At 41.4% G+C, this 25,202-nt stretch overlaps 1 protein-coding gene across 1 annotated transcript in view; it reads left to right on the top strand.

Moving 5' to 3' along the window:
- LOC306794818 (rho GTPase-activating protein 44-like) overlaps nucleotides 1–25,202 on the top strand; it is a gene marked incomplete at its 5' end in the record, with an annotated part of 63,190 nt that overhangs the window by 16,472 nt on the left and 21,516 nt on the right. The window contains 10 exons of the mRNA XM_079293039.1: nucleotides 15,557–15,596; nucleotides 16,024–16,128; nucleotides 17,909–17,985; nucleotides 18,480–18,591; nucleotides 19,683–19,759; nucleotides 21,594–21,708; nucleotides 22,184–22,252; nucleotides 22,344–22,425; nucleotides 23,169–23,296; nucleotides 24,586–24,697. Of these exons, the coding sequence (XP_079149165.1) occupies nucleotides 15,557–15,596; nucleotides 16,024–16,128; nucleotides 17,909–17,985; nucleotides 18,480–18,591; nucleotides 19,683–19,759; nucleotides 21,594–21,708; nucleotides 22,184–22,252; nucleotides 22,344–22,425; nucleotides 23,169–23,296; nucleotides 24,586–24,697 (917 nt within the window). The remainder of the gene's footprint in view (nucleotides 1–15,556; nucleotides 15,597–16,023; nucleotides 16,129–17,908; nucleotides 17,986–18,479; nucleotides 18,592–19,682; nucleotides 19,760–21,593; nucleotides 21,709–22,183; nucleotides 22,253–22,343; nucleotides 22,426–23,168; nucleotides 23,297–24,585; nucleotides 24,698–25,202) is intronic.

Genomic DNA, 25,202 nt, shown 5'->3' with positions numbered 1-25,202 from the left:
GTGGTGGAGGAAGTATTCAGATCCTCTACTTAAGTAAAAGTACTAATACCACGCTGTGAAAATTGAATCGACTAAAGTGGCATGAGAAGAAAATACTTAAATGAGGTACAAGTACCTCAAATTAGTACTTAAGTACGGTCCTTGAAGTAATGCACTTGGTGCGTTATAAAGCGGTTTTCGTGCTCTACATGAGTAGTGTGGTGGTGGAGTGCCCCTTTAAATATATATATAACTGCTTTAACAATGTGTATTGATGCAGACTAACTAAGATGGCATCTTGAAGTCTGTGGGTCATCCTCAGCAGACTCCGACTGAGGTAAACGATGCAGGTGATGACTCTCACATTCAGGCTTCCCCCTCCGTCTCGTCTCAGGATGGATGGATCTCTGCAGAGCTGCAACACACCGACGCCACGCTCAGCCGACTGAGAATGAACACGAATCATGGAAAATGTCATTTATGTAGCGCTGCAAATAGTAATTACTGTCGGGACTCCAAACAAGAAAGGTTTCTGCACATTCACATCGGTTTAATCTCAGGTTCTCACAGATGATTGAGAATGTTAAACTGTTAAACATTCACAGTTCATAGAATAGATAAACAAATGTTAAAAACAAGTCATTCTGGTTTCATTGTATTGCAGTTGGATACATGCAAGTGGCGATTCAGTGGAAGGTTACCAACATCTCAGCTTTGGGAATGTTCACATGACTATAAACTTAAGTCTGTTTGGGTCAAACATCCTGTGAGCCGTCCAGTTCCATAAAATACTTTTTGGATTTCTTGAATATGAGAGGAACATTTCTCTTTCATTCGGCTCATTCATAGATAATATTTTGGCGTTCTGTCTGAGATCAGGAATCCTTTTGATGAAAGCACAAAAAGGATGTCAAAAAACTTTGTCAATCCATCCAATAGGTGTCTACATATATCATTGTGTACCAAAGTGGTGGACTGACATTATTTCCATCCATAGAGCCAAAACGCAGGAGATGCTAAACTGTGCTTATCTCCACCAAGACAAATGCTGTAGTTTGTAACTGTTCCTCTTTTATTCTCATCAGCAAATGTTGTCGTTTAATACGTCACTGCCTCTTCTGTTTTTCTTTGGACCCTCCTGTAGTGAAGCGCCCTCGATGACTTGTAGCTGAGAAATGCAACATATGCTCCCTAATAACATAGCAGGTGCTGTTCCCAGTGCATGCGGCGAAGCAGACTTTTCTCTGGTGTGTTAGTCTTCAGTCTTCCTCCATCAAATTCTAATGCAGTCTTTTTCTTCTGTGTTCCCGCCTCCGCCCATCAGCTCTGCATTTTCTGCTGAATTGCAGTAACAGTAGCTCCACTAACTAATGCAGCGTCACCTCATGAGCCTTTTGTCTCATGTCGTTCCAGTGTTGAACAAAGTGTGTGTGTGTGTGTGTGTGTGTGTGTGTGTGTGTGTGTGTGTGTGTGTGTGTGTGTGTGTGTGTGTGTGTGTGTGTGTGTGTGTGTGTGTGTGTGTGTGTGTGTGTGTGTGTGTGTGTGTGTGTGTGTGTGTGTGTGTGTGTGTGTGTGTGAAGACAGATGAGGGGGACCAGGTTATGCTGCCTGAGGGGGCCTCGCCTCTAAAGGCATCCGGTGCCCGCTCGGAGAGCATTATGACGCCTAATGAAATCACAGCTGACATTTTGAAAACAGCAGATGAAGCATAGCAACTGAAAGATTACGTTTGGTTCAGAGGCAAACGCGGTGAGATTTTCTTTCTTTCTGCGTCTCCATATCTTTTCTTTTCGTCTCCCCTTCCTCCTGCATCAGCGACCTTCACTGGCTGATGATACATGCATGTTTCACGCAGTCATGGTGGAAAATTGACTCCGGTGAAGGGAGATTACAGTCCAGAGGAACATGTCACACACTTATTGTTTTGCTGTTCAAATATTCAATGTTCCCTGCATGATGCATTTCCAAACACAACACACGGTCTGCATCCTGATCAGCTGCCTGATAACTGCGATGAATATTTCACCGTCACAGAATGTGGAATGTGGGTCGCAACGAGGAAGCGAGGCCTTGCGGGGAAGCTCCATAAATATCCCTCTCTCTCTGTCTCTCTGGTTTTAATGGTTTTTGCTTTATTAGGGGCTGTGTGTGTCGGTGCAGCTCGCAGTAACGGGTCCAAGGAAAAACCCCAGAGGAGCTCAGAAGAGCCCGAGGCAAGTTGTTGCTTCATCTGCAGTGTTTGGATTAAAGAGGAATTTCTGGTTCTTTGTATTTCATCAGGCGTTGTGGGGTTCCTTAAAATGACGGTGAAATGCAGAGAGAGAAAGAGACGAGTGAAGAAATGAAAGGGAAAGACTCGTGCTGTGCTCGTATGTGTGTGTTCTAGTGTTAGAAAGAAAAGCCGGTGATGGAAAAGAGACTTCCTTCGACAGTGCCGCACGCTGAGAGCACAAAATGGTTTAGTCACAGCTCTTTGTAAGACGGTGAAACGCACGATGCCTGTAGGGTTTTACCTATGAAATCTACCTCATTTGTTAATGGGACATTAATTGCCTTGATACACACTAATCTTTACAGATCAACGTCAGAAAGGTTTACCGAACACTTCCTCTCTGCAGAGCCTAAATCCAGAGCATCTGGGACAGTTTATCTTTACTACTTCTCTAAACCCTGCGGATACGGCGAGTCAAAGTGAAACTGGAACTTCCGGGTTCTGTCCGAGAAGACCGAAGTTGTAATATTGAAAATAACTAAAAAATAAAAATCCAGCATTGCTCAACTGTATGTCATGCAGTTCCTGTCCAGAGGGGGAAAGCAATGTAGAATTGTTTATTCAATATTTCTGTTTTTAGCTACAGTTTGAAAACATATTTTTTTGGACGAAGTCCAAGACTTTTCCCGTATAATTCATCATTTTTGAATGCTAACCAAACTTGAAGCATAGCTTGAATATAAGAAGTACAGAAAGTAACCGTGACGTCAAACATCGGTTCGTAAACTATAGTTTTGAAGCCTCGAGCTCCCGCATTTTTGCCGTCGCCATCTTGGATTTTTTGCAACCAGTGAACAGGAAGTGATCATATGTGGACTGAGGAGTGACGTAGAGACGCAGTATACGTCTCTGGTAGAGACCTGTCAATCACAGTAAGCCCCACCCTAAAGCATCCCCTGCTTTATGGTCTGTGTGACTCTAAACTGAGCATAATGTACTAAATGAACATCATGCTGCATTGAAGAAGACTTGAAACTAGAGATTGAGACCATAAACTCATGTTTACAATGTTTACTGAGGTAATAAATCAAGAGAGAAGTAGAGTCATTTTCTCATAGACTTCTATACAACCAGAGGAGTCGCCCCCTGGTGGACACTAGAGAGAATGCAGCTTTAAGACAGCATTGGCTCAGTTCAACACATTCAGGGGTTTTGCTGCAGCAGCCTCACTTGATCTGGTATGACCAGTAGCTTGTGGTTGCTAATCCTAATATTAGCATACATGTCTGTTTACATATCCAGCAGAAAAGGAAACAATATTATCCTTAATTTGAAGTCAAGTCACACACTCAAACACATGTGCGCACGCACGCACGCACGCACGCACGCACACGCAAACACACACACACACACACACGTTGCAGTAAGACAAAAACAAGGCAAAACAAACTGCTGTCAGTTGCAAAAGTGAGTTTTTTTCGGACTTCTTCTTGACCTCACAGTCCTGTGAGTATTATATTTGCAAATGTTCCTGCATAATAGAGTGGGACGATGTCTGCATAGACGGCAGATGATTCAAATGTGTCATGTCCTCAATTACCAGCAGGAGGCAAGATTTGATAATACTTTGACCACGCGTCTCCCCGAGGGGAGTGAATGTGATACGAACTGTATTTTGAAGCCGTATAGCTGCAGCATAATGTACCTGCCGTGCTGCTGGATGCCCAAATGGCACAGTGGCTTTCTGTAAAAACAAAAAGCAGCTGAATACTGGACAAAGTGTCTAGTCAGGGAATATCAGAGGTAGAGAGAACATATTGACACACAGGGCGCAATGTTCTGATGCATAAAATTGAAATTTTGAAAAAGAAGTTTGCAATTTTAAGCATAAATATCTCAAACTAAAGGCTTTTAATGCTGCTTTTTCTCCCAGCTTGGGCCTGGAAAATGTTTCTTTTTTAAAATAAAACATGCATGCTGCTGCCGAGTGTCTGCATAGCTGCACGAGTAAGGGGAGAAGAGAAGGTCAGCTGTTAATGTTGTGGTGCTGACGTTTTCCACTCGGGGGATTTGGTCCTCGTAACGCAGCATGAAGGGAGGTCACAGCTGAGGAAGGGAGAGGCTGAACAACACATGGTTCATATTTTGAAAAAAAGAAGATTGAAATCAAAGGGGACAAAAGCAAACGTTCGCAAGAAACTCAATGGTTGCCTTTGATTCAGAGACTATTCATTTGAAGGCCCTCCATCTTCCCGACATGCTCCTCTCTCTGCAGCTTTTTGTTAATTGTTTGACACATCAAGGACGCTTCAGCATCCCGAATCAAAGCCGCAGCAGCAGAGTCAGGACTTTGCTGCAGCATCAGCTTCTGTCGTCACAGTGGAATTCCCACTGGCACGGCGAGAAGAGAGAGAAGAGGAGGAGGCAGTGATGAACACAGAAGCGGGGGGGGGGGGGGGACGATAACAAGATGTGAGAATACAGATTGTTCTTGTAAAATGACTCTGCTCTCTTTTGTTTCTCTTCTTCCTCGGGTCCAAACTTTTGGCAGAAGACCAGAAACTAAAAAAGGGTTGAAAGACGACTTAAAACAACTGCAAAGCTGGCAGTGATTTGTGAGGACTGCATCCAGTCGACTGTGGTTACTGCACAGATATATGACTTAGTGAAGACACACACTTTAAAAGTTAAAGCTGCACTATTTAATGCAACAGTCCCGCCATCAATTCTACTTTTACAAACGTTACACATTTTCAGTTGTCAGAAACTTATTTTATTATGTTTATTATTGAAGTCGTAGCGAGTGGTGGTGTTTCTAGTATTTTGTCCACCCCATTTGCAAACACGAAAGGAGCAAAACCTAATTTCTTAGAGCTGTAGGGAGGCTAAGCCCCACCCCTTCTGGTGTCCTTTATGGGACCTTATTTTGGAACAATTATGTAGATTAGTCCACTTTTGGGTGTGTTGTCTCTTTAATTACGTATTTTCACAGTCTACAGACTTTCTTCATGTACAAATTTATCTTTTGAATTGACAAACGTGTAATTTATGGCACGATTCAAACGGATAAAACTAATATTTGTGTCTCTCTCTCCAAAATAAGGTCCCATGGTGGTCAACCAGAATGGGCGGGACTTCGTCCCTCGATGATCACTCGTACACAAACAAGCCACCACATGCTTACTGCTACACGGCACACATTCTACACACTTTATATTTCATCTACTGCCTATTTAGTTGTGTTCTTAATTCAGAAGTAAGGAAGTGAAAAGCCGGCCTTGCGACAGACGGACGGACGGCTGTCTGCCACCAGCGCCGATCAATACCGCAGCAATGATGTGTTCGTCTGGACGACAAGTAGGTTTAGATTTGAACAGGTGCATTAAATATGTCATTCAGTCCATCTTCAGGAGGGGGATCGGTGTATGAGGAGGACAAAAATGGTTCAAGGGCAGAGAAATCCCCCTAGGAGAAATGTTCCAGGTGAAGTCAGATTACCCAGCATGCTTCTCTCCTCTCACCACAAATGGAGGGAGGGGGGGGGTAGGTTGTGGTTGCTATGGCAGCAGGTGTTGCAGGCGGCGATGAAGAGGATAGACGGATGAAACGTGGAAAGAGGAGAATGCCGTGTGAAGAAGAATGTAGAGGCGGAGGGAAGTAGAGTCCTTCCTCGGAGCCGTGGCCTGAGGTGACGACGCCGGTGGCTGAGCGGCAGAAGATCTGCATCGTCCTCTCTCTGTTTGCATTCTCACACACGTCTTCTTTTGGTTTCAAGGTGATGTGCTGCTCCACTTCAGCGGCTGTGTGCAGTGGGGGGTGGAATGAGAAATCATGAAGCAGCCTTTAGAGAAGATCCTCTCAGAAGAACCTAGATCTGAGCTTCATGTCATGAAGATAAGCTTCTCAAGTGTTTCTGCCTTTTGCACATGAAAGACATAAAATGTCTTTTTTTCAACCGTGTTTTATTTATAGATTGTTCTATTTTTCAGTAATTTGATCAAAGCCTGAATATAAAACACAGCTTTCAGTGAACACAGAGCTGGATGTATAAACTGCAGACGGTCGCTGGCAGCAACTAGACTGAACAAGAAACCGCTCAGCAATGAGTGAACTATCGGTGCACCGCATGAAGTATTATACAGCTTTATACGGCTCAACTATAACATTCAGTTTCTAGCTGAGAGTTTCATGATAAGAATGAAACCATTTTCGTATCTGTGCATCAAAAACACAGACGTGAGGCAGTTAGCTTAGCTTAGCATAAAGACTAGAAGCAAGGGGAAACAAGTTTAAAGAAGACAGTTTTAAGAAGAAGAAATGTAAAAACAGGGAGTTACAAGCTGTAGTAGCTCCAGCAATCAGGGTTCTGAATGAGTTCTCCCTGAAGGGCTGAGGTTCTATCTCGAACCGATTGCTTCTGAAATACCCTCTTTTTTGGAGAAAGGGTTTTTCAAGTGTTCCTCTTTACGACTAAGGGTTCCATGAAGAACAAATTGAAATGTCTTCATTTTATGATTTGTTTCTTAACGACATTTTTCTAATTTACAGAGCAGATGTGACCATGCAGTTTCATTTTAGTTGGACCCTAAAGACAAACAGTCAGATACACTTTTTTAATAACACAATTAAAACAGGTTTAAATTGCGTGTTGGTTGAATTGATTTGTTTATCTTACAATAAAACATAATTATATCATCTGAGAAAGAAAACTGTCACAAAGAGGAATTGCTGGTTAATATTAAAAACGTGTCCCAAATGACAGTTAATGCATTAAAACAGTCAGCTCCGTCTCAACAATCTGTTTTTAGAGAAAATTCCACTCTGACATTCAGCCTCGTGCGGTTTACAACGGACCACCTTGATGCTGGTGTCCATGCAGAGCACACGCTGCATAGTAAACCGCTTCAACACAAGATAACAAAACACATCCTGGAGGGTTAAAGCCTTTTCCCCCAAAATCTAAATGCTGCTCACAGCCAAAGGTTTCGAGCGTCCGGGTCCGGCTCTCTCCAGAGACTTTGCTATTTTTCCCGGAGGAGAACTAAATCCCACGGCTTTTTCTCGGCTCGATACAATTCCAGACTCATTCCAGATTCACCCGGAGTACCTCGGCCCCCCATCGACCGCAACGATTGACAAGGCAACAAAACAGAGCAAAGCCTAGAAAAATTAAAATAAAAAAAATCTACCGCAGGAGGTCGTGCACTCCTTTAAAGCCTCACACAGATTCACTTTCCACCTCCTGGGACTGAAAATAGCCCAGAACACCAAACTGAATATTAACAAGAAAAGACGAATATATACGTCCTCTGTTTAAGGGATGAAAAAGCAGAAAAACACACAAAGGTGGATTAATGTATAGCTTATATATTAAAGGTGTCGGTACGCTTCAAAGGAAGACAATCAGCTCTGTTTCATCATGAGATCACAATGAACACACGAGGTTAAAGAGAATAGAAGTAGGTTTATTTTTAACACAATAAATCTACTTGAAAAGGTCATGTATACGTTCAAACAGCTGATCTTCTGACTGATGACGAAGGAAAGAAGAGGAAGAACTGAGATCAGATGTGAATGTTTCTTTGAAGACGGAGGACGGATTCCGGCTCTGACTGAAACTTTAATGCTTCATGGTCTGATGGTATCAGTATTTCAGTGCAGCTAAAAATACAGTCGTAAGTAAGAGTATGGAGGCCGGAGTGCTGTAACAAAAACTTTTATTGTCGTTCATCTGCGGATCATCTTCTCTGTTCACTGATTTGTTGTTTTATGTATAAAGTGGACATCTTCAACCGTCTTGTTTCGTCTCACTAACAACCACAAAACCCAAAATATTATGTTTAAATTGAGACATTTCTGCTTGAAAAATTACTCAAATTATTAATTGATCATTAAAATAGTTAATTTCCTGTAAATGTAATCGATTAACGAGCGAAAGAAGCAGAGGTGGAATGTCACTACATTTACTCAAGTACTAGTACAATTCTGAGGTACTTTACTTGAGTATTTCCACTTTATAAGATTCGGAAATAGGCCATTCTGCAGAATGAGTACTTATAGTGAATGTTTGTTCTTTTACTTGAGTATTGTCTTAAAAGCAAATATTTTACGTGTAACAAAGTATTTCTATACAGTAGCATTGCTACTTTTACTTTAGTCAAATATCTGAATACTACTTAGTTTTAGTCTTGATGGTGCAGCTTTTCCAAACAAATCAAACTTAACAATGAAAATGAAACTTTACAATTAAAAGCAAGTGTTTTCTCTGAGCCAGCATCCCTCACACACACACACACACACACACACGCACACACACACGCACACACACACGATGCTCTCGTGAGACCACAGTGACAGCGTTGCCCTCCAGGACTGCTCTCTCCCTCACTCGACCCGTGGTGTTTCCCTCGTGTCGACATGCGATCCGACCTCCTGACTTTGTTTTCATGTTGTTACACAGCTGGTCTGATGTTGCTGCTCGACACCAGAGACACTGAAACGTGGAAACATTCGGACTCAGGACAACGACCCCGGATCCACACACCAAACCCCAATTGTTGTTCAGAGGAGAGAGAATTAATATGTGCAGATTCATTATTCCAATATTATTATGAGTTAGTATGATTAATATGAGTGATTTTTCCTTTGCGGATTGTGTAATTTAAGCATTTTTAGATGCCCGAAGGGGTCAATTAATTAATTTATTTATTTATTAAAGTATTTTTGGGTCATGTTTAGCTTTTATTATAGACAGATGACAGGAAGTGAGGGACCCATCCGGACTCTCTCCGTGTGGTTCAACATCTTAACACCAAAATAATCCAATATTTTGTGAGAAGAAATCTTGAGTTTCAAGTCTTCTTCAATACAGCATGATGTTCATTTCGTAAATTATGGTCCATTTAGAGTCAAACAGACCATAAAGCAGGGGATGCTTTAGGGCGGTGCTACACAGTGATTCTTAAAAACACTTCTTAAAACACTTCTTAAAAAAAGTCTGTGGTCCAGAGCTCAAGTTTTGGTCTTCTTCAAGCAGTTTCTTCATGTTTTTTGTGTTTCTATGATGAGATAAGTTTTCTATTTGGAATACCTTTGAGTTTTAGACCGATGGTCGGACAAAACAAGCAGTTTAAACTCAGCAAATTTGGTGTTTTTTTGTATTTTATGTCTAATAAAGACATTAACTGACAGATTAACCAATATTGAAAATAACAATTAAGAAAAAATCCTAATTAACAGGTCTAGAACGTCCTGGCTTTCAGCTCTTTGATGGGACTCCTCTGGAGCTGCTGCATCATTTAGATTTAAAGATTCAGGGACTGTGCAGGTAAAACCCTGTTGGGCCAATTAGCTAATAGCGGCTGCTTTAAATGCAAATCCATGTTAACAAATTCTGCCGGTCCCAGAGAAAACCGAACATCTGGTGAAAGTGGCTGCTGTGTTTATCCTCGCTCTCAGGAGTTGGGTCAGAGCCAGCGACAGGGTGTGTGAAGGTCTCACATAGTTTGGCAAACCGGTCGATGCTCTCGCTCGTTTTTTATCTCTACTTTGTTTTCCTTGCGCTCCTCACATAAAAACGTGAAAGATTCTCCTGGCCTCGTCGTCACTCGCCGAGGAAACAAACCCCCAGAGATCTGGCAGGAGGAGCTCGCTGGACTCGTCTCTGCAGGAGAATCTCCTGCCAACTTCTCATCACATCCTCAACAATTCCACAGCATGACTAATAGCTGTGAGGAGAGAAAATAAGCTCGCAGAGTCAGAAAAACACACCGAGGGCGAGAAACAAAAGCGCCCTTTTATATTCACGATGGTGTTGCTGTGAAAATAACTCAAGCAGGTGACAGTGTTTTGTTGTTCGTCCCGCTGAAAGGCGGTGATCTGTGAGAGTGCAGCTCCTCCTTCTTCTCTCACGTCTTCAGAGAAGTGAGGTCATGCTGTCGCTGTGGATACCGGTCGACCTCTTCCCTCCTCGGCGATGCAGCCGAGAGCTTCGCTGGAGCCTATCGTCGGTACCGTCTGCTGGTAATTTGGTAAAATCTGCAACATGCAAGCTGCAATTTGTGCAACACACACACACCGTATGTACACATGAATTATGAGTCAACACACAAACACAAACATGTGAGACTCCCACATGAGGGAGGAGACAGCCGGCGTGAATCCAGGCATTACTGCAACACTGATGTCACGTTTCACTGTCAGACCACATTAATCAGCCATTAAACTGTTTCCAGCTCAGACAGAGAGCCACACTGATGAGAGGTCCAGACAGCTTCTCTTTGATGAGTGGACTAATAACACCTGAGACCTTCAACTCACATCCTTATGTACTTTTCTCTCAAAAAGGGTTTCATTAATACAGACAATTCCCCTTTATTTTGAGTCTTATTTTTGTAGGTTTAGTGGAAGAAACGGGAATAAAGAGGCTTGTTTTAAATGAGTTGTCAGGAAAACTGTGTGTGCAGACAACTCTAGTTTGTTCAGCAGGTCACAGCTGAACTAGAAGTCAGTGTTGTTTAAAACAGACAGTTTGGTGATCATTTTACCATAAAACGTCATAAAACACAATGTGCAGCTGTGTGCAGGTTTGTTTTTAAAGGAGCGATGTGTAAGATCTGACCACATGCTCCAAACAAATGGAGGGCAGCATTTCACCTCTTCTACTGGGTCCATAATCTAAATGTACAGTCATCAGTTATTAAAAGAAAAAAGCCAACTGCTAACTAACAGCAGAGCAAGAATACGCAAAATTCAACCAAACTGCAACGGAGGCGACGGTGCAAGGTGTTTGTCGTTTCTGCCATTTAGGATTTAATCCAATAAACAAACTATCAAAACGTACACAGACACTTCCCCTTTATTGTGATTAACAAGACAACAGGGCAGCTCGGCTTCCTCGTCTTATGTTAGACTGAGGCAGATGGCAACCTCCGGTTCTGCCGAGTGGATCCAGTGCTTCATGTGTTAAAGCTGCATTCTATCTAGTGTCCACCAGGGGGCGACTCCTCTGGTTGTATAGAAGTCTATGAGAAACTGACTCTACTTCTCTCTTGATTTATTACCTCAGTAAACATTGTAAACATGAGTTTATGGTCTCAATCTCTGAGTGTTAATCAACACACAACATAAAGAACATTCATTACGAGTTCTCCATCCTCTTCTATAAATGATGGCGATTCTGGCATCAACTAAAAATAGATCTATACGTTCTGACGCAGACACACACAAGAAGACCAGTCGTTGATACGCACTACAACACACACCCAGCACCTCCCATCTGATGCTGCAGGCATAAAATATGTGGTGGCATTCAGCCTCTGATGTGTCTTCCTCGTGTGCATCTGGCTAATAGCCGCCTTGGGAGATCCTCTGAATCTCTGTCAGCAGTAAAACCAAGGCGCTCTGTAGTAGTAATACACACATATATACACACACACACACACACACACACACACAGAGAGACAGCCACATCCGTGCATGCTGTCACAAACACACACACTCAGAGCTGGAATCTAGTTATTGGCGATTCAGTATATTTATGAGGCCTCAGATTGAGCAGCATGGCTCTGGTTCATATGATTATAATGATATGGTTCTTTGGTGGCTGATGCATGAAGATGTGCATGTGAGGACTTTAAGGGTCTGGTTCTTTCATACTTCAAACTACACCACATTTAAAGGGAGATTTTGCCATTTTAGCTAAATCTCTGCAGCTACTGGATGGATTTTCATCAAATGATGTGCAGATATTCATGATCCCAACAGGATGAATCCTTGCTGGCTGTTCTCATACAGCGTTTCTAGCTAATTAAAGGCCCTACACACACACACACAGGTGTGTTTTCCTCTCGTCAGGTTAGTCCTGTTCATCCTGAATAGATGTCATAAATAAATAAAGCTGTGGGTATGTAAGGCCTTTAAGTTCACTATGCTACCTCTATTTAGTCGTATTTAAATTGTTATATTTCACGATTACTGTCGCATCTTTACCATATTACCACAACATTTACAAAAGTTGTTTGTTTTTAGTTTAGAGGACGAGGAATATAGAAGGAAATTTGATTTCAAGCATCAAGTACGTTACTTTTCCTGTTATTGTGCACTACCACGATCTGAACAAATAAATGTAATAAACTTAAATTGTGGTATTTGGTAACGGATCTGAATACGTTTTACACACCATGCGTACCTGCCAGGTGGCATTATGAGCACTAATCATGTCGAATAAGAATGATTGTAACTGAAGTCCACATGCTGCTTGGAAACAGTAATTAGCATACAGCAGGAGGAGGTTAATTACTTTCCATCCAGAATTGATTCATCGTGTGAAACAAGTGTGCAGCGATGGTTACAGGAGCATGTCGGGTCTTTGTTCTGAGTCATGAGGCCGAAGGGTGAGGCTTCGCCGAGGCCTCTAATAACTATGAGTATATCAGAGAAAGTGACAAGAGAGTCACGGAGGGCAGGGACAACGACAAGCAGGCTGCATTCCTATTCGGGGAATGTGGTTTTACATCCACTGCTGTTGATGAAGGAGATAAAGAGATAATAGCAAGATGTGGAAATGTGTGACAGCTAAAGATGTGTGTGGGTGTGTGTGTGTGTGTGTGTGTGTGTGTGTGTGTGTGTGTGTGTGTGTGTGTGTGTGTGTGTGTGTGTGTGTGTGTGTTTGCGTGTGTGTGTGTGTGTGTGTGACAGAAGTGAATGATGGAAAGAGAGAAAACCAATTGTAGTGAAAGGACCAGATAGTCAGGTCTCATTCTTCAGGCCGCCCTCCTCCCCTCTCCCCCCTCTCTCCTCCCTCTATCTCCTTTCACTTCTCTCTCACCTCCTCATTGTCACTCAGCTCCTGGCTGAACAGGAGGTGGTGTCCCTGCTGTTGTATCGGGGTTAAGGGGATGTTCAGGAGAAAGCTGCGGATCAGCAGGACTAGATCCTCACGCAGGATCAGCTCTGCGCTGTGAGTCCAGGGTTTTTATTTTAAACTGAAGTCGGTTTGTTGTTCAGGAGGTGAGGCCGACTTCCTGGATGTTTGTTGTCGTCAGCAAGAACAGATGTTGTATGTTTTAGATTCTTAAAAACATCCATAAATGAGCTAAAACGTGGTGCATTTTGATTAATTGCACCTGTTCTTTATAGCATTTCATGCCGTTTTGCAAAAATAATGTCTATTTATTCATCTCTCGTTTTGTACCACTTTGTAATAACCTTTATTGGGGTTCATAAGTTGTATTTAATGGCTAATGATTACTTTGCTCTGGCTTTATTGATTGTAATCCATCGATGAGGAAGTCTTTTGGGTCAAAGGGCCTAGGTTTAACAAGTTATGATCAATTCTACTATTTGTAAGACTTGATCGGAGGGTGGTGACATAAAAGTCATAAGATGCCGGGATGAAAAAGAGTCACTGACATGACTTCCTGTCGTTGTCAGCTGCTGTGAACAGGAGCGGTTGTAAATCACCGTACAGGTGCTTTGTTTCCTGTTTATCGTTGAGTTTTTCTTCAAACCATGTCGATTTCTGTGTCTGCGACTGCTGAAGCTTGTAAAGTATGAAACCAAACGTGTGTTTTAACTCTGAAGAGACAACACGCCAGTGAAGACTCTGAAGATGCTTCTGCAGCTTCATGTTTCTAGTTTTAATGCCGTCGCTTCTGGTTTTTGCTCTGCTGAGCTGCAGCGTTTAGGTGCTTCTCTGTATTGTTCATTTTTAGGAACAAACAACTGTTATGGTTCATAACTTTTAACTAATTTCCCCCTGGGGATGAATAAAGTTTATATCTTTCTATCTATCTAACTGCGAGGAAGCTATTCTGATAGTTGATTTATTGTTTTAGTTATTTCTTACGCAAAAACATGAAACATTTGTTGTTTTCAGTTTCTTAAATGTGTCATATGTGATAATAAACTGAATATCTTTTGTTTTTGGATGTTGGTCAAATTAAATAAGGAATTTTGAATAAATCGCCTTTAGGCTTTTGGAAGCATTTTTCATAATTTATGAACTTTTGTGATATAATTATTAATAAAGATTCCTGAATAAAGATTCATCAATAATGAAAATAGTCTTTGGTTGTATCTCTAATGAGAATTAGGATGAAGAACCGACGTTGAATACACTTATTGTAAATCGCTTTGGATAAAAGCGTCTGCTAAATGACTGTAATGTAATGTAAAGTTAACGTGTATTTTGGTGACTGGTGGTTCATTTATTTATAGTTTATTAATTATATATCTATATGTAATAGAGAAACAGAAGTTTATCTGAATGAGATGAATTAATCCTCCTTTTCTTGTAGATCTTGACTTTCATATCTTGATTTTCTGCACACACTGTAGTTTATTTTGACTGAATCAAACAAACACCGTCCTGCTGCCACAAACACTCACTAGAGCACCAAATGTGGATTCATCTGCTGCTGAAAATAGTCCCCAACAAATGCACTATTTCCTCCTGTTTGAGCAATGTTAGCTCACGGCCTGATCTGAGATGGTAAACATGAAACATTAGCTTGTTAGCATTGTCGTTGTTGGCGTGTTAGCATTGTCATTGTTAGCTTGTTAGCATTGTTGACGTTAGCATGTAGCTCAAAGCACCGACTCACAGAGCTGATTAAATGGCTGAAAACTTGTGTTTCATCACATTTAATTGATTTGTCTGGAAATGAATCAACAAGCTTTCCACATATTTTCATCCAAAGTAGAGTCCCAGCTTCATCATGAAAGCTATAAGAAAGTATATTTCAACGTTGAGGAGCGCGAGCTCCACAAGAACCATTAGTGCAGATTTAGGATTGTCTCTCCTGAATTTAATCGATTGACGGATCTCTTTTTATTTTCTGTTTTATTTTTCTCTCTCTGTATTGTATATTGAGTCTTTCTCTACTGTTTTTTATTAAATTTAATGTTTAATCTATTTATTTACTTATTTAGGTTAGTCGACGAACACTCATACGTTTTTGTCAATTCATCAATTAGTCTAATTTAATCTCCTTGAATAATCATGCAAAATAATCACTTTAAAAAAGAATGACTAATCAACTAAAGACGACTAAGATCGAAATGAATCAAAGAACAAGGGAGCGACCAGAGGAGGATCTCACTTCAAGGACAAATAGACTTGAAATTGGTGTCACATGTACAAAGAGATTAACTGAGTCAGCAGCTTGTTGATCTCGACTTCCAGAGACTTTATAGTTGTACTCTTATTAGCTTGAAACAGATGAAAAGTAAACATTTTAGCTCCGGGCTGCAAAATAATTTATTATGTGTGCAGAAATTCAGCAAAATGTTGTGTGTGTGTTGCTCAGTTATGTAATTAATCCGTTCTAACAGCCTCCTTTTTCTTCTTCTCTTCTCTTCCAGGGCTGAAAAAACAGAAGTATTAAGTGATGACCTACTACAGGTACTAGTCAATGAAGTGTGTGTGTGTGTGTTTTGCTGCCTCTCACAGGAAAAACATCATCATCCGTGCAAAGTATTCAGCGTGCATTAAATTACTTTTCACAAATGGCTTTCTGAGCTGCCTTCAGGCGCCGTTAATGGACGCTGAAATTGAAGCTCTTTGAGAGACAAAAGGCAGAACGTCCCCACTGATTGACTCGGGGCGCTGCGCTGTAATTGATCTGATTTAATGCCTCCACATCGGTTCCACTGAGTTGGTTTAATAATGAAATGAGAGGCATTTAGGAGCGACAGGTGATGGTGTTCGTATAAGTGTCACCCGGCTGAGGAGAAGCTGGCTGCTTGCTGCATGTGCATGTCTGTCTTTAAACATGACTCAATCACCGTATGTTTCCCAGTCTCATGCGCTTTCTTTCTCTCTGCGACAGGTGGAGAAACGTCTGGAGCTCGTCAAGCAGGTTTCCCACAGCACGCACAAGAAGTTGACTGCCTGTCTGCAGGGCCAGCAGGGCGTGGACGTGGAAAAAAAGTCTGTCAGGTCGCCCTCGGTGAGGATCAAACCCGAAAACATTCGAATAATAATGTTAAGTGTTAGATTAAAGTTACTGCGAGGAACTTCTAACTGGTTCTGAACCAGTCTCAGTGTAGTCCTGACCCTCTATCAGACCTCCATCAGTAAAGAGACCATCAAAGAGAAGATAGTCTGTTTCTATAGAGTTATTCTGAATGCTGGTCATCGGTGCCACCGGGTCGGATTCTGGTGAAACCAGATGAAATCATGCAGGTTCACCAGAAACTCCTCCAGCTCAGACTCCAGTAGAGACCGGTCCACCGTGGACAGACCCAGAACCTCCAGCAGAGACCGGTCCACTGTGGACAGAACCAGAACCTCCAGCAGAGAGCGGTCCACCGTGGACAGACCCAGATCCTCCAGCAGAGACCGGTCCACCGTGGACAGACCCAGAACCTCCAGCAGAGACCGGTCCACCGTGGACAGACCCAGAACCTCCAGCAGAGACCGGTCCACCGTGGACAGACCCAGAACCTCCAGTAGAGACCGGTCCACCGTGGACAGACCCAGAACCTCCAGCAGAGACCGGTCCACCGTGGACAGACCCAGAACCTCCAGTAGAGACCGGTCCACCGTGGACAGACCCAGAACCTCCAGCAGAGAGCGGTCCACCGTGGACAGACCCAGATCCTCCAGCAGAGACCGGTCCACCGTGGACAGACCCAGATCCTCCAGCAGAGAGCGGTCCACCGTGGACAGAACCAGATCCTCCAGCAGAGACCGGTCCACCGTGGACAGAACCAGATCCTGCAGCAGAGACCGGTCCACCGTGGACAGACCCAGATCCTCCAGCAGAGACCGGTCCACCGTGGACAGAACCAGATCCTCCAGCAGAGACCGGTCCACCGTGGACAGACCCAGATCCTCCAGCAGAGACCGGTCCACCGTGGACAGAACCAGATCCTCCAGCAGAGACCGGTCCACCATGGACAGACCCAGATCCTCCAGCAGAGACCGGTCCACCATGGACAGAACCAGATCCTCCAGCAGAGACCGGTCCACCGTGGACAGAACCAGATCCTCCAGCAGAGACCGGTCCACCGTGGACAGAACCAGATCCTCCAGCAGAGACCGGTCCACCGTGGACAGAACCAGATCCTCCAGCAGAGACCGGTCCACCGTGGACAGAACCAGATCCTCCAGCAGAGACCGGTCCACCGTGGACAGACCCAGATCTTCACCTGCAGCCTTGAACCTGCAGTTGGAGCTCCGGATGGAGGAGGAGAGCTCAGCTCCCGGCAGCTCCTCCAGGAGCAGAGCTTCTCCTCTCTGGGAGCCGACACCGACACCACGCTGCTGGAGACCCAGGACATATTGCTGGACCCGCTGGAGGGAAGACCCTCCAGGCACGGGAGAACCAGAACCAGGACTGAGAGGGGCAGACTGTCAGACCCTGCTGCAGTAAAATGAGAGGCTTTCTAAAGGGAGTCTGGTGCTTGGAAATACTTTTCTCCACAAAATCAACACAAATGAAAGTTCCTCACAGTAACTTTAATAATATAAATGTGATTCATGTGCTTCATTACAAAGTATCTCCTTCATCACAATTAACAGCAAACAAATCGATGACTTTGAACCATTAGAGAGAATGAAAGGATGGATTTTTCCTTCAGGGTTGAGTCTTTGTGTGTGCGTGTTGCAACACGTCGGTTCGTATCAATGCATTTTGGTTGAACAACACATTCGACAGATTGATTCATCGATTGTTTGTCTGTGTGTGTTTGTGTTTTCTTTTTGTGCAGAAGAAGCTTCCTCTAACAACACTAGCACAATGTATGGTGGAGGGAGCGGCACTGCTCGGGGACGAATCTCTACTCGGGTGAGAACACACACACACACACACCATTGATCATCTGTAACATTGGCTGCATTTTCTCTCTAAAAGTGGCGACATAGAAAGGAACGTTTTCATCATCTAGAGCTGATTTCACATTCAATATATCATTCAACCTTTATTCAAGCAGGAAAGCCTCTTAATACTTAATAACGTTCTTTGCTAACACAACAATTGTTGTTAAATAAAACATGACTTAAATCATGTGCAAGTTAACTTGCACATGATTTACGTCATGTTTTATTTATTTTTATTATTTCAGGTTACTGAAAGAGAAGAATACAGTCAATAAAAGTATTTCTTAAGTTGATGTTGAGCTGTATTGTGAGTTACTCAGTGTTACGTCACCTCGCTGCATTAACTCATAAATCCATCAGTGTTTATTACAGAGTTTTGAGAGACAGTGCATGAGTAGATAAACATGTCATCCAGGAGAACTGAGACTGCTCTCTGATGTTTTCCTTGTTTTTCTGCTGCAGGAAGATGCTGAAGCTGTGCGGCGAGACGCAGGAGAAACTCGCTCACGAGCTCATGTTGTTCGAGCTCACCATCGAGAGGGATGTCGTCGAGCCTCTGTACGACCTCGCAGAGGTACGGAAACTCAAATAACACAAATCTTCATATAATCACGGTGGACCCTGTGAAACAAAACGCAATCCAAGAGAAGACAGTAATAAATTAAAGAGCAGGAAACAATTGAGAGAGTATAAACAGAATATTTTTCATTGTAGAAGTTGTAGGAATATTTACTTCCTGTTATGTTTGCAGAGATTCAACCAAAAGAACATCAACAACAGAAAAGTACCAGCTTCCCTTTGACACTTTTAACAGTAATTATCGCTCACAAGTCACATTCTTTTAGTTAAAGTGTTGTATAATACGTAATAACTGTGTATATTTATTCTGTTTGTATGTATATTTTCCCCATATATCCTCCTCTGTGTTTGTATTCAGATCTCTTTCACACATTTTTCTTAAATTACCTTAATGTGAGACATAAGTGTTCATGCGCCGGTCAATTTTGAGATTTCTGACGATTTTTCATCCATAACAGACTAGTGGAAAGAAAACATACAAAATACACATTTAGGTGTTTATTTTACTACTATGTCTTTATGCGTCTGTAGATTTTACAGTAACAATCATCTTAATATAAGTAATAAACAGGGGAAGGTTCTTGGTGATATCTAATAGTTGTAGTTGTTTTACCCAAATCACCTGAAGTGTCTCCCCTTAAATTATAATACAGAACAATTTCATAAAAGACTGAAACTGCGTTTTCACTTAAGATATCCCCCAGACTCTTCATGCAAGAGATGCTTTAGAAACTATTATTTAAAATTTTCATATATTTAAAAAATACAGGACTTCAAAATAAAGACAAATAAATCCATGCAGGAAAAGGCTGACTGACAAAACCATGAGGGTAAATAATAGAAAAACAGTTTATTTGAGCCCTCGTCAGACAAACCTGCTCTGTAATCTGTTGCAAAGCAGGAACACAGAGCTTCACCTTCATGTCTCTGATACCGGACACACTGTTCATTAATTACTCTTTAAATAAGTCGGTAAACTGATCTTCATGAGACGAAGAATCAGGTGCAGAGCCTCCGACAATACTGAGCGTGTTTTCCTCTTTCACGCCGACAAACAATGAACGGCTCTCTGCTCCGTCCTCTCAGGTGGAAATCCCAAATATCCAGAAACAGAGGAAACATTTAGCGAAGCTGGTCCTGGACATGGACTCTGCGCGCACACGGTGAGTCTGCTGCTGCGTTTCAGACAGAGACAGAGTTGTAACCATACAACTTTACATATGTCTACAGTTACATTTAGATTTTCCAAAAGCACCAAGACATATTGTCACTGTTAATATATGATACACAATAATGACTTCATATGTTCTGCAGAAGATCAGTCACTTTGTTTTTGTATGTTCTCTAAAATGCCAGATTATTACTCTCTTGTTCCCCCACAGTCTAGTTTTCTTCCACTGTATCTACATTTAAGTACTGGTAGTAGTTTTACAGAATTACACTGTAAATTGTGAGCAAAAACTCCACGGGGCACCTTTAATTATAACTGAAGATAGAGGTTCACCATCTTTAATGTTGAATAGTTTCTTATGTTTAAACTTTTAGGTGTGAAAACCTCTTGAATCGTCCCGTCAGTGCAGATTTGTCTCCCGTCCAATCAGAATCCGTCTCTGTGCTGATTCGCTGTCCTCTCAGAGCAGTGACATGGAGAGATTTGTGATTTTATTTCGCTGCAGTTCAGTCAGTTGTTTTTTTTAGTGACCTAAATCTGAGAGAGTTTTTTTCCATCATCCTGCTTTGAGCTGAGCTCCTCTGGCAGAGCGGCACATTATCTCCACCCAGAGACTCAGACAAAGAGGGAAGACGAGGGCTTAGGTTAGAGATGAAGATGAGTTCAGTGAAAGAGGATACATTCATACTTATATTCATAGACAAGTGTTCGATGGAGACTTAAGTTGGCTTTTAAAACAGCTTGTTGTGTTAGATTCAGATTTTGTTGTTGCAGATTATCACTCAAAAAAACTAAAGTCTGAAGCTGCTGAAGGCAAATACAACGCTTAGTTGTGTTCACGTTTACTGAAGTACAAGTTCAAGGTACTTCTACTTTACTTGAGTATTTCCATTTCCTGCAATTTTATACCTCTCCTCTACTAAATGTCAGAGGTACATAATTGTACTTTTTACTCTACTACATCTCAGAGGTACATATTGTACTTTTACTGTAGGCTACTACACCTCAGAGGTACATGTTGTACTTTTTACTCTACTAAATCTCAGAGGTACATATTGTACTTTTACTCCACTACATCTCAGAGGTACATATTGTACTTTTTACTTCACTACATCTCAGAGGTACATATTGTACTTTTACTCCACTACATCTCAGAGGTACATATTGTACTTTTTACTTCACTACATCTCAGAGGTACGTATTGTACTTTTACTCCACTACATCTCAGAGGTACATATTGTACTTTTACTCCACTACATCTCAGAGGTACATATTGTACTTTTACTCCACTACATCTCAGAGGTACATATTGTACTTTTTACTTCACTACATCTCAGAGGTACATATTGTACTTTTACTCCACTACATCTCAGAGGTACATATTGTACTTTTTACTTCACTACATCTCAGAGGTACATATTGTACTTTTACTCCACTACATCTCAGAGGTACATATTGTACTTTTACTCCACTACATCTCAGAGGTACATATTGTACTTTTTACTTCACTACATCTCAGAGGTACGTATTGTACTTTTACTCCACTACATCTCAGAGGTACATATTGTACTTTTACTTCACTACATCTCAGAGGTACATATTGTACTTTTTACTTCACTACATCTCAGAGGTACATATTGTACTTTTACTCCACTACATCTCAGAGGTACATATTGTACTTTTTACTCCACTACATCTCAGAGGTACATAATGTACCTTTCACAGTTGGTTATTAATACTTGTAATATTAAGGATCTGAATACCTCGTCAGTCAAAAGTAATAGACTAAACATATTGAATAAACAAAGTTAATGTTGTGTTCTCAGGTTTTATCAGTCCACCAAGTCTTCAGGACTCTCCAGCAACCTGCAGTCAGGAGCGAAGGCCGACCACCATCGGGAGGAGATGGAGGAGGCAGCCAACCGCATGGAGATCTGCAGAGTCAGTGATCGCCTTTCTTCTCTATCCATGAGAGAGTTTCAAACACAGACTGAATAAATAACAGATGTAAAACAGAAGTTACCACCGTAACATTCTAACGGTTTACTAACTCCACAGTCTATAGCGTATCTTTAGCGAGTTTTCCCGTGAAAGAAAAATGCATGTACACGGTAAACACTGTCTAATGTACTATTTTAATTTAGTTTCACATTCAAATGCTAATTAAATATTTTTTGTTAAATGTAAATATGTTTTCTAGTTCTTTATTCTGTTAATTTGGCATATTTTTAATTGAAAACAGTTTTGACAGCAGACATTTTGTCTTGAAACTCACAGCGAATAACTAACAACATTAACGAAGGATCGGCCACATTAAGTGTCCCGGTGAGCCAGCGTGCACAATACAAGAGCTCCAAGCCATCGTCAGTGTAATTAAAAATGTCAAAATGTGTGCTTCTTTTATTTACTCCTCCAGGATCAGTTATCAGCAGACATGTACAGTTTTGTGGCCAAAGAAATTGACTATGCAAGCTACTTCCAGACAGTAAGTACGACGTTCCTCCCGTGACTTTGGCTGAAGGAACAGAAATGTTGTGCTCGTCCGTCTCAGACTCTCTGATCTCTCGTCTGTCTAGCTGATAGAAGTCCAGGCAGAATACCACAGGAAGTCGTTAGAGCTGCTCCAGAGCGTGTTGCCCCAGATCAAAGCTCATCAGGGTGAGTTTCAGACCGACACACTCATTGATGCAGTCTGCTTCTTCCTGCATCCTGCTCAGACTCTGCTGCGGCGTCCACGTGTGTTAGTTTGTGTTTATGAACAGTTTGGGGAATTTAACTGATTTAATTAGAGCTTCAACACTAAAATACTATACAAATAATGTTATTTTATTTAGTTTATTATTAGTATTACTTTTATTTATATTCATGTCATTGTCATTACTTTCTCTTCTTATTGTCAATACTATTCCTTTTTATATTATTATTATAAATAATTAAATACATTTTATTCATTGATTTATATAATTATTATTTTTGTTGTTATTATTGCTCTTATTATTTATATTATATTAAATATACACAAAACATATGTACAGTTTATGCAATATCCGTTTCATTTAAGTAATATAAGTTAAAATAACTTATTAATATTCATTTCGTTCACAAACTCTCTGATTGGTCTGTAGAAATATGTGACATCACCTTTTCCCAACAGAGATCCGCCCCTTTAAACCAACAAGAAGAACAACGATTAAAAGACATCAGTCTGTTCATTCACGACATCGTCGCTTAGAGAAAGAAGCCGAGTGAGAATATATGTTTCTGGGCCCTTTAAGGTCCTCCAGAAAATATACTTCCTGTTTGTTTTGGAGAGGAAACGCTTAGCATCCTTAGCTGCTACTGTATTTCATGCATGTTGTGTATGTGGTGTGTGTGTGTGTGTGTGTGTGTGTGTCTGACAGAGACCTGGGTGGAGAAGCCATGCTACGGGAAGCCATTAGAGGACCACTTAGCGCTCAGCGGGAGAGATATTGCCTTCCCCATCGAGGCCTGTGTCACCATGCTGCTGGAGTGTGGCATGCAGGAGGAGGTCAGACTAACAAACACACACTTCATGTGTCTTTGACATGACACACACACACACACACACACAGTAAACACATCTCGTGGTGATACACTTTGCAGAAGTCTAACGAGGTCTAAGCTACAGTCTGGTTTCCTCAAAGAAACAAACAATCCTCGACTGTTTAATTATTGTGTGACGGTAATTTTAAACCGTTATCAAGCCGGTGAGCTGTGCGGCTTTAATTGCATGTAACGATTGTTTAATGGAGACACATTGAGGCTACAGTAAATGTTTTCCCAGAGCAAATCTTTATGAGATTCCAAGGCAAATATATCATTAAGAATAACTTAATCTCCATTCTACAGTCATCAGGCTTAATGTGATGTTTGTTGAACATTATGGATGATGTTTTGAGATGTGCTGCGGAGAAATATTTGTTTGGAATTCATTAATCACCTTAGTTCAAAGTGTTTTAAGAGCTCGCTTTGACATTTGAAATTAATCGACTCTTAATAGGACACACAAACAGTCTGCTGCCGACTCAGCTGTTCGTTCATCAGCAGTCTGGTCTGATGTCCAAAATGTTTAGCAAATATGATATGAATCAAAATCAGCCCCTGTTGTAAAGATTTGTATACGTGTGATGCTATTTATGTAAATATAGTAGATATAAGTAATATTTAAGAAATGTTTTTTTTAGCATTTTGCTGAAGTAGAAAAGTATTATCTGCAAAATTAACTTCATCAAAAGTAAAAGTGCTCATTATGCAGAATTGCCCCTTTAAGACTGTTTTACTATTGTATACTGCAGATACTACATTCTGTGATTAAACATCAACACATCTGGTTTTACCTGACAAGTACAATATGTACCTCTGAGGTAGAGTAAAAAGTACAATATGTACCTCTGAGGTAGAGTAAAAAGTACAATATGTACCTCTGAGGTAGAGTAAAAAGTACAATATGTACCTCTGAGGTAGAGTAAAAAGTACAATATGTACCTCTGAGGTAGAGTAAAAAGTACAATATGTACCTCTGAGGTAGAGTAAAAAGTACAATATGTACCTCTGAGGTAGAGTAAAAAGTACAATATGTACCTCTGAGGTAGAGTAAAAAGTACAATATGTACCTCTGAGGTAGAGTAAAAAGGACAATATGTACCTCTGAGGTAGAGTAAAAAGTACAATATGTACCTCTGAGGTAGAGTAAAAAGTACAATATGTACCTCTGAGGTAGAGTAAAAAGTACAATATGTACCTCTGAGTAAAAAGTTCTCGTCGTTAAAACTGTTCTCGTCGTGTTTCGTGTCTCAGGGTTTGTTCAGAATCGCTCCTTCGGCCTCCAAACTGAAGAAGCTGAAGGCGTCTTTGGACTGCGGCGTGTTGGATGTTCAGGAGTACTCTGCAGACCCTCACGCCATCGCAGGTGCCCCCCCCCCCCGTCTCCTAGCTGCACCCATCTGTTGCCTCGCTGGACCTGATTACCATCGTCTATGAGAACCTGGCCATACAGCGGTAGATTTATGGGTTGGCACCAGTTCAGTTGCTTGATACTTCCCTCATCAGAGAGGGACCTCTAATATTTACTTTTATGTTTATTTCTCCTGCACACTTGACTGCAAATGTCATTCGTCAACCTCTGCAGTGTATTTTCTGCTAAAGGTTAATTTGAAAGTCTTCTGTAAAGGCCACACATGAGAGTTAAAAGATTCCTTTAAGACCTGATGAGGATTCAGTTCCCAGCAAGAAAAGCAAAAATGTTTTTTGTCAGTTTTTGCTTCTGTTTTGTCGACAAAACCAAAACACAAATCGTTTTCGCCTTCCTTTAACTCTGGATTTAATCCAATGAACAAACCAAGAAACCTGTCAAACTCCTCAGAAACATTTTGTCCCTTTCATTAAACATGAAATCAGTCAGTTGTGTTCACTGG

This window comes from Melanostigma gelatinosum, assembly GCF_949748355.1.
Source record: "Melanostigma gelatinosum genome assembly, chromosome: 21".
Classification (NCBI taxonomy): Eukaryota; Metazoa; Chordata; class Actinopteri; order Perciformes; family Zoarcidae; genus Melanostigma; species Melanostigma gelatinosum.
This window is presented reverse-complemented; position numbering and strand designations above follow the sequence as displayed.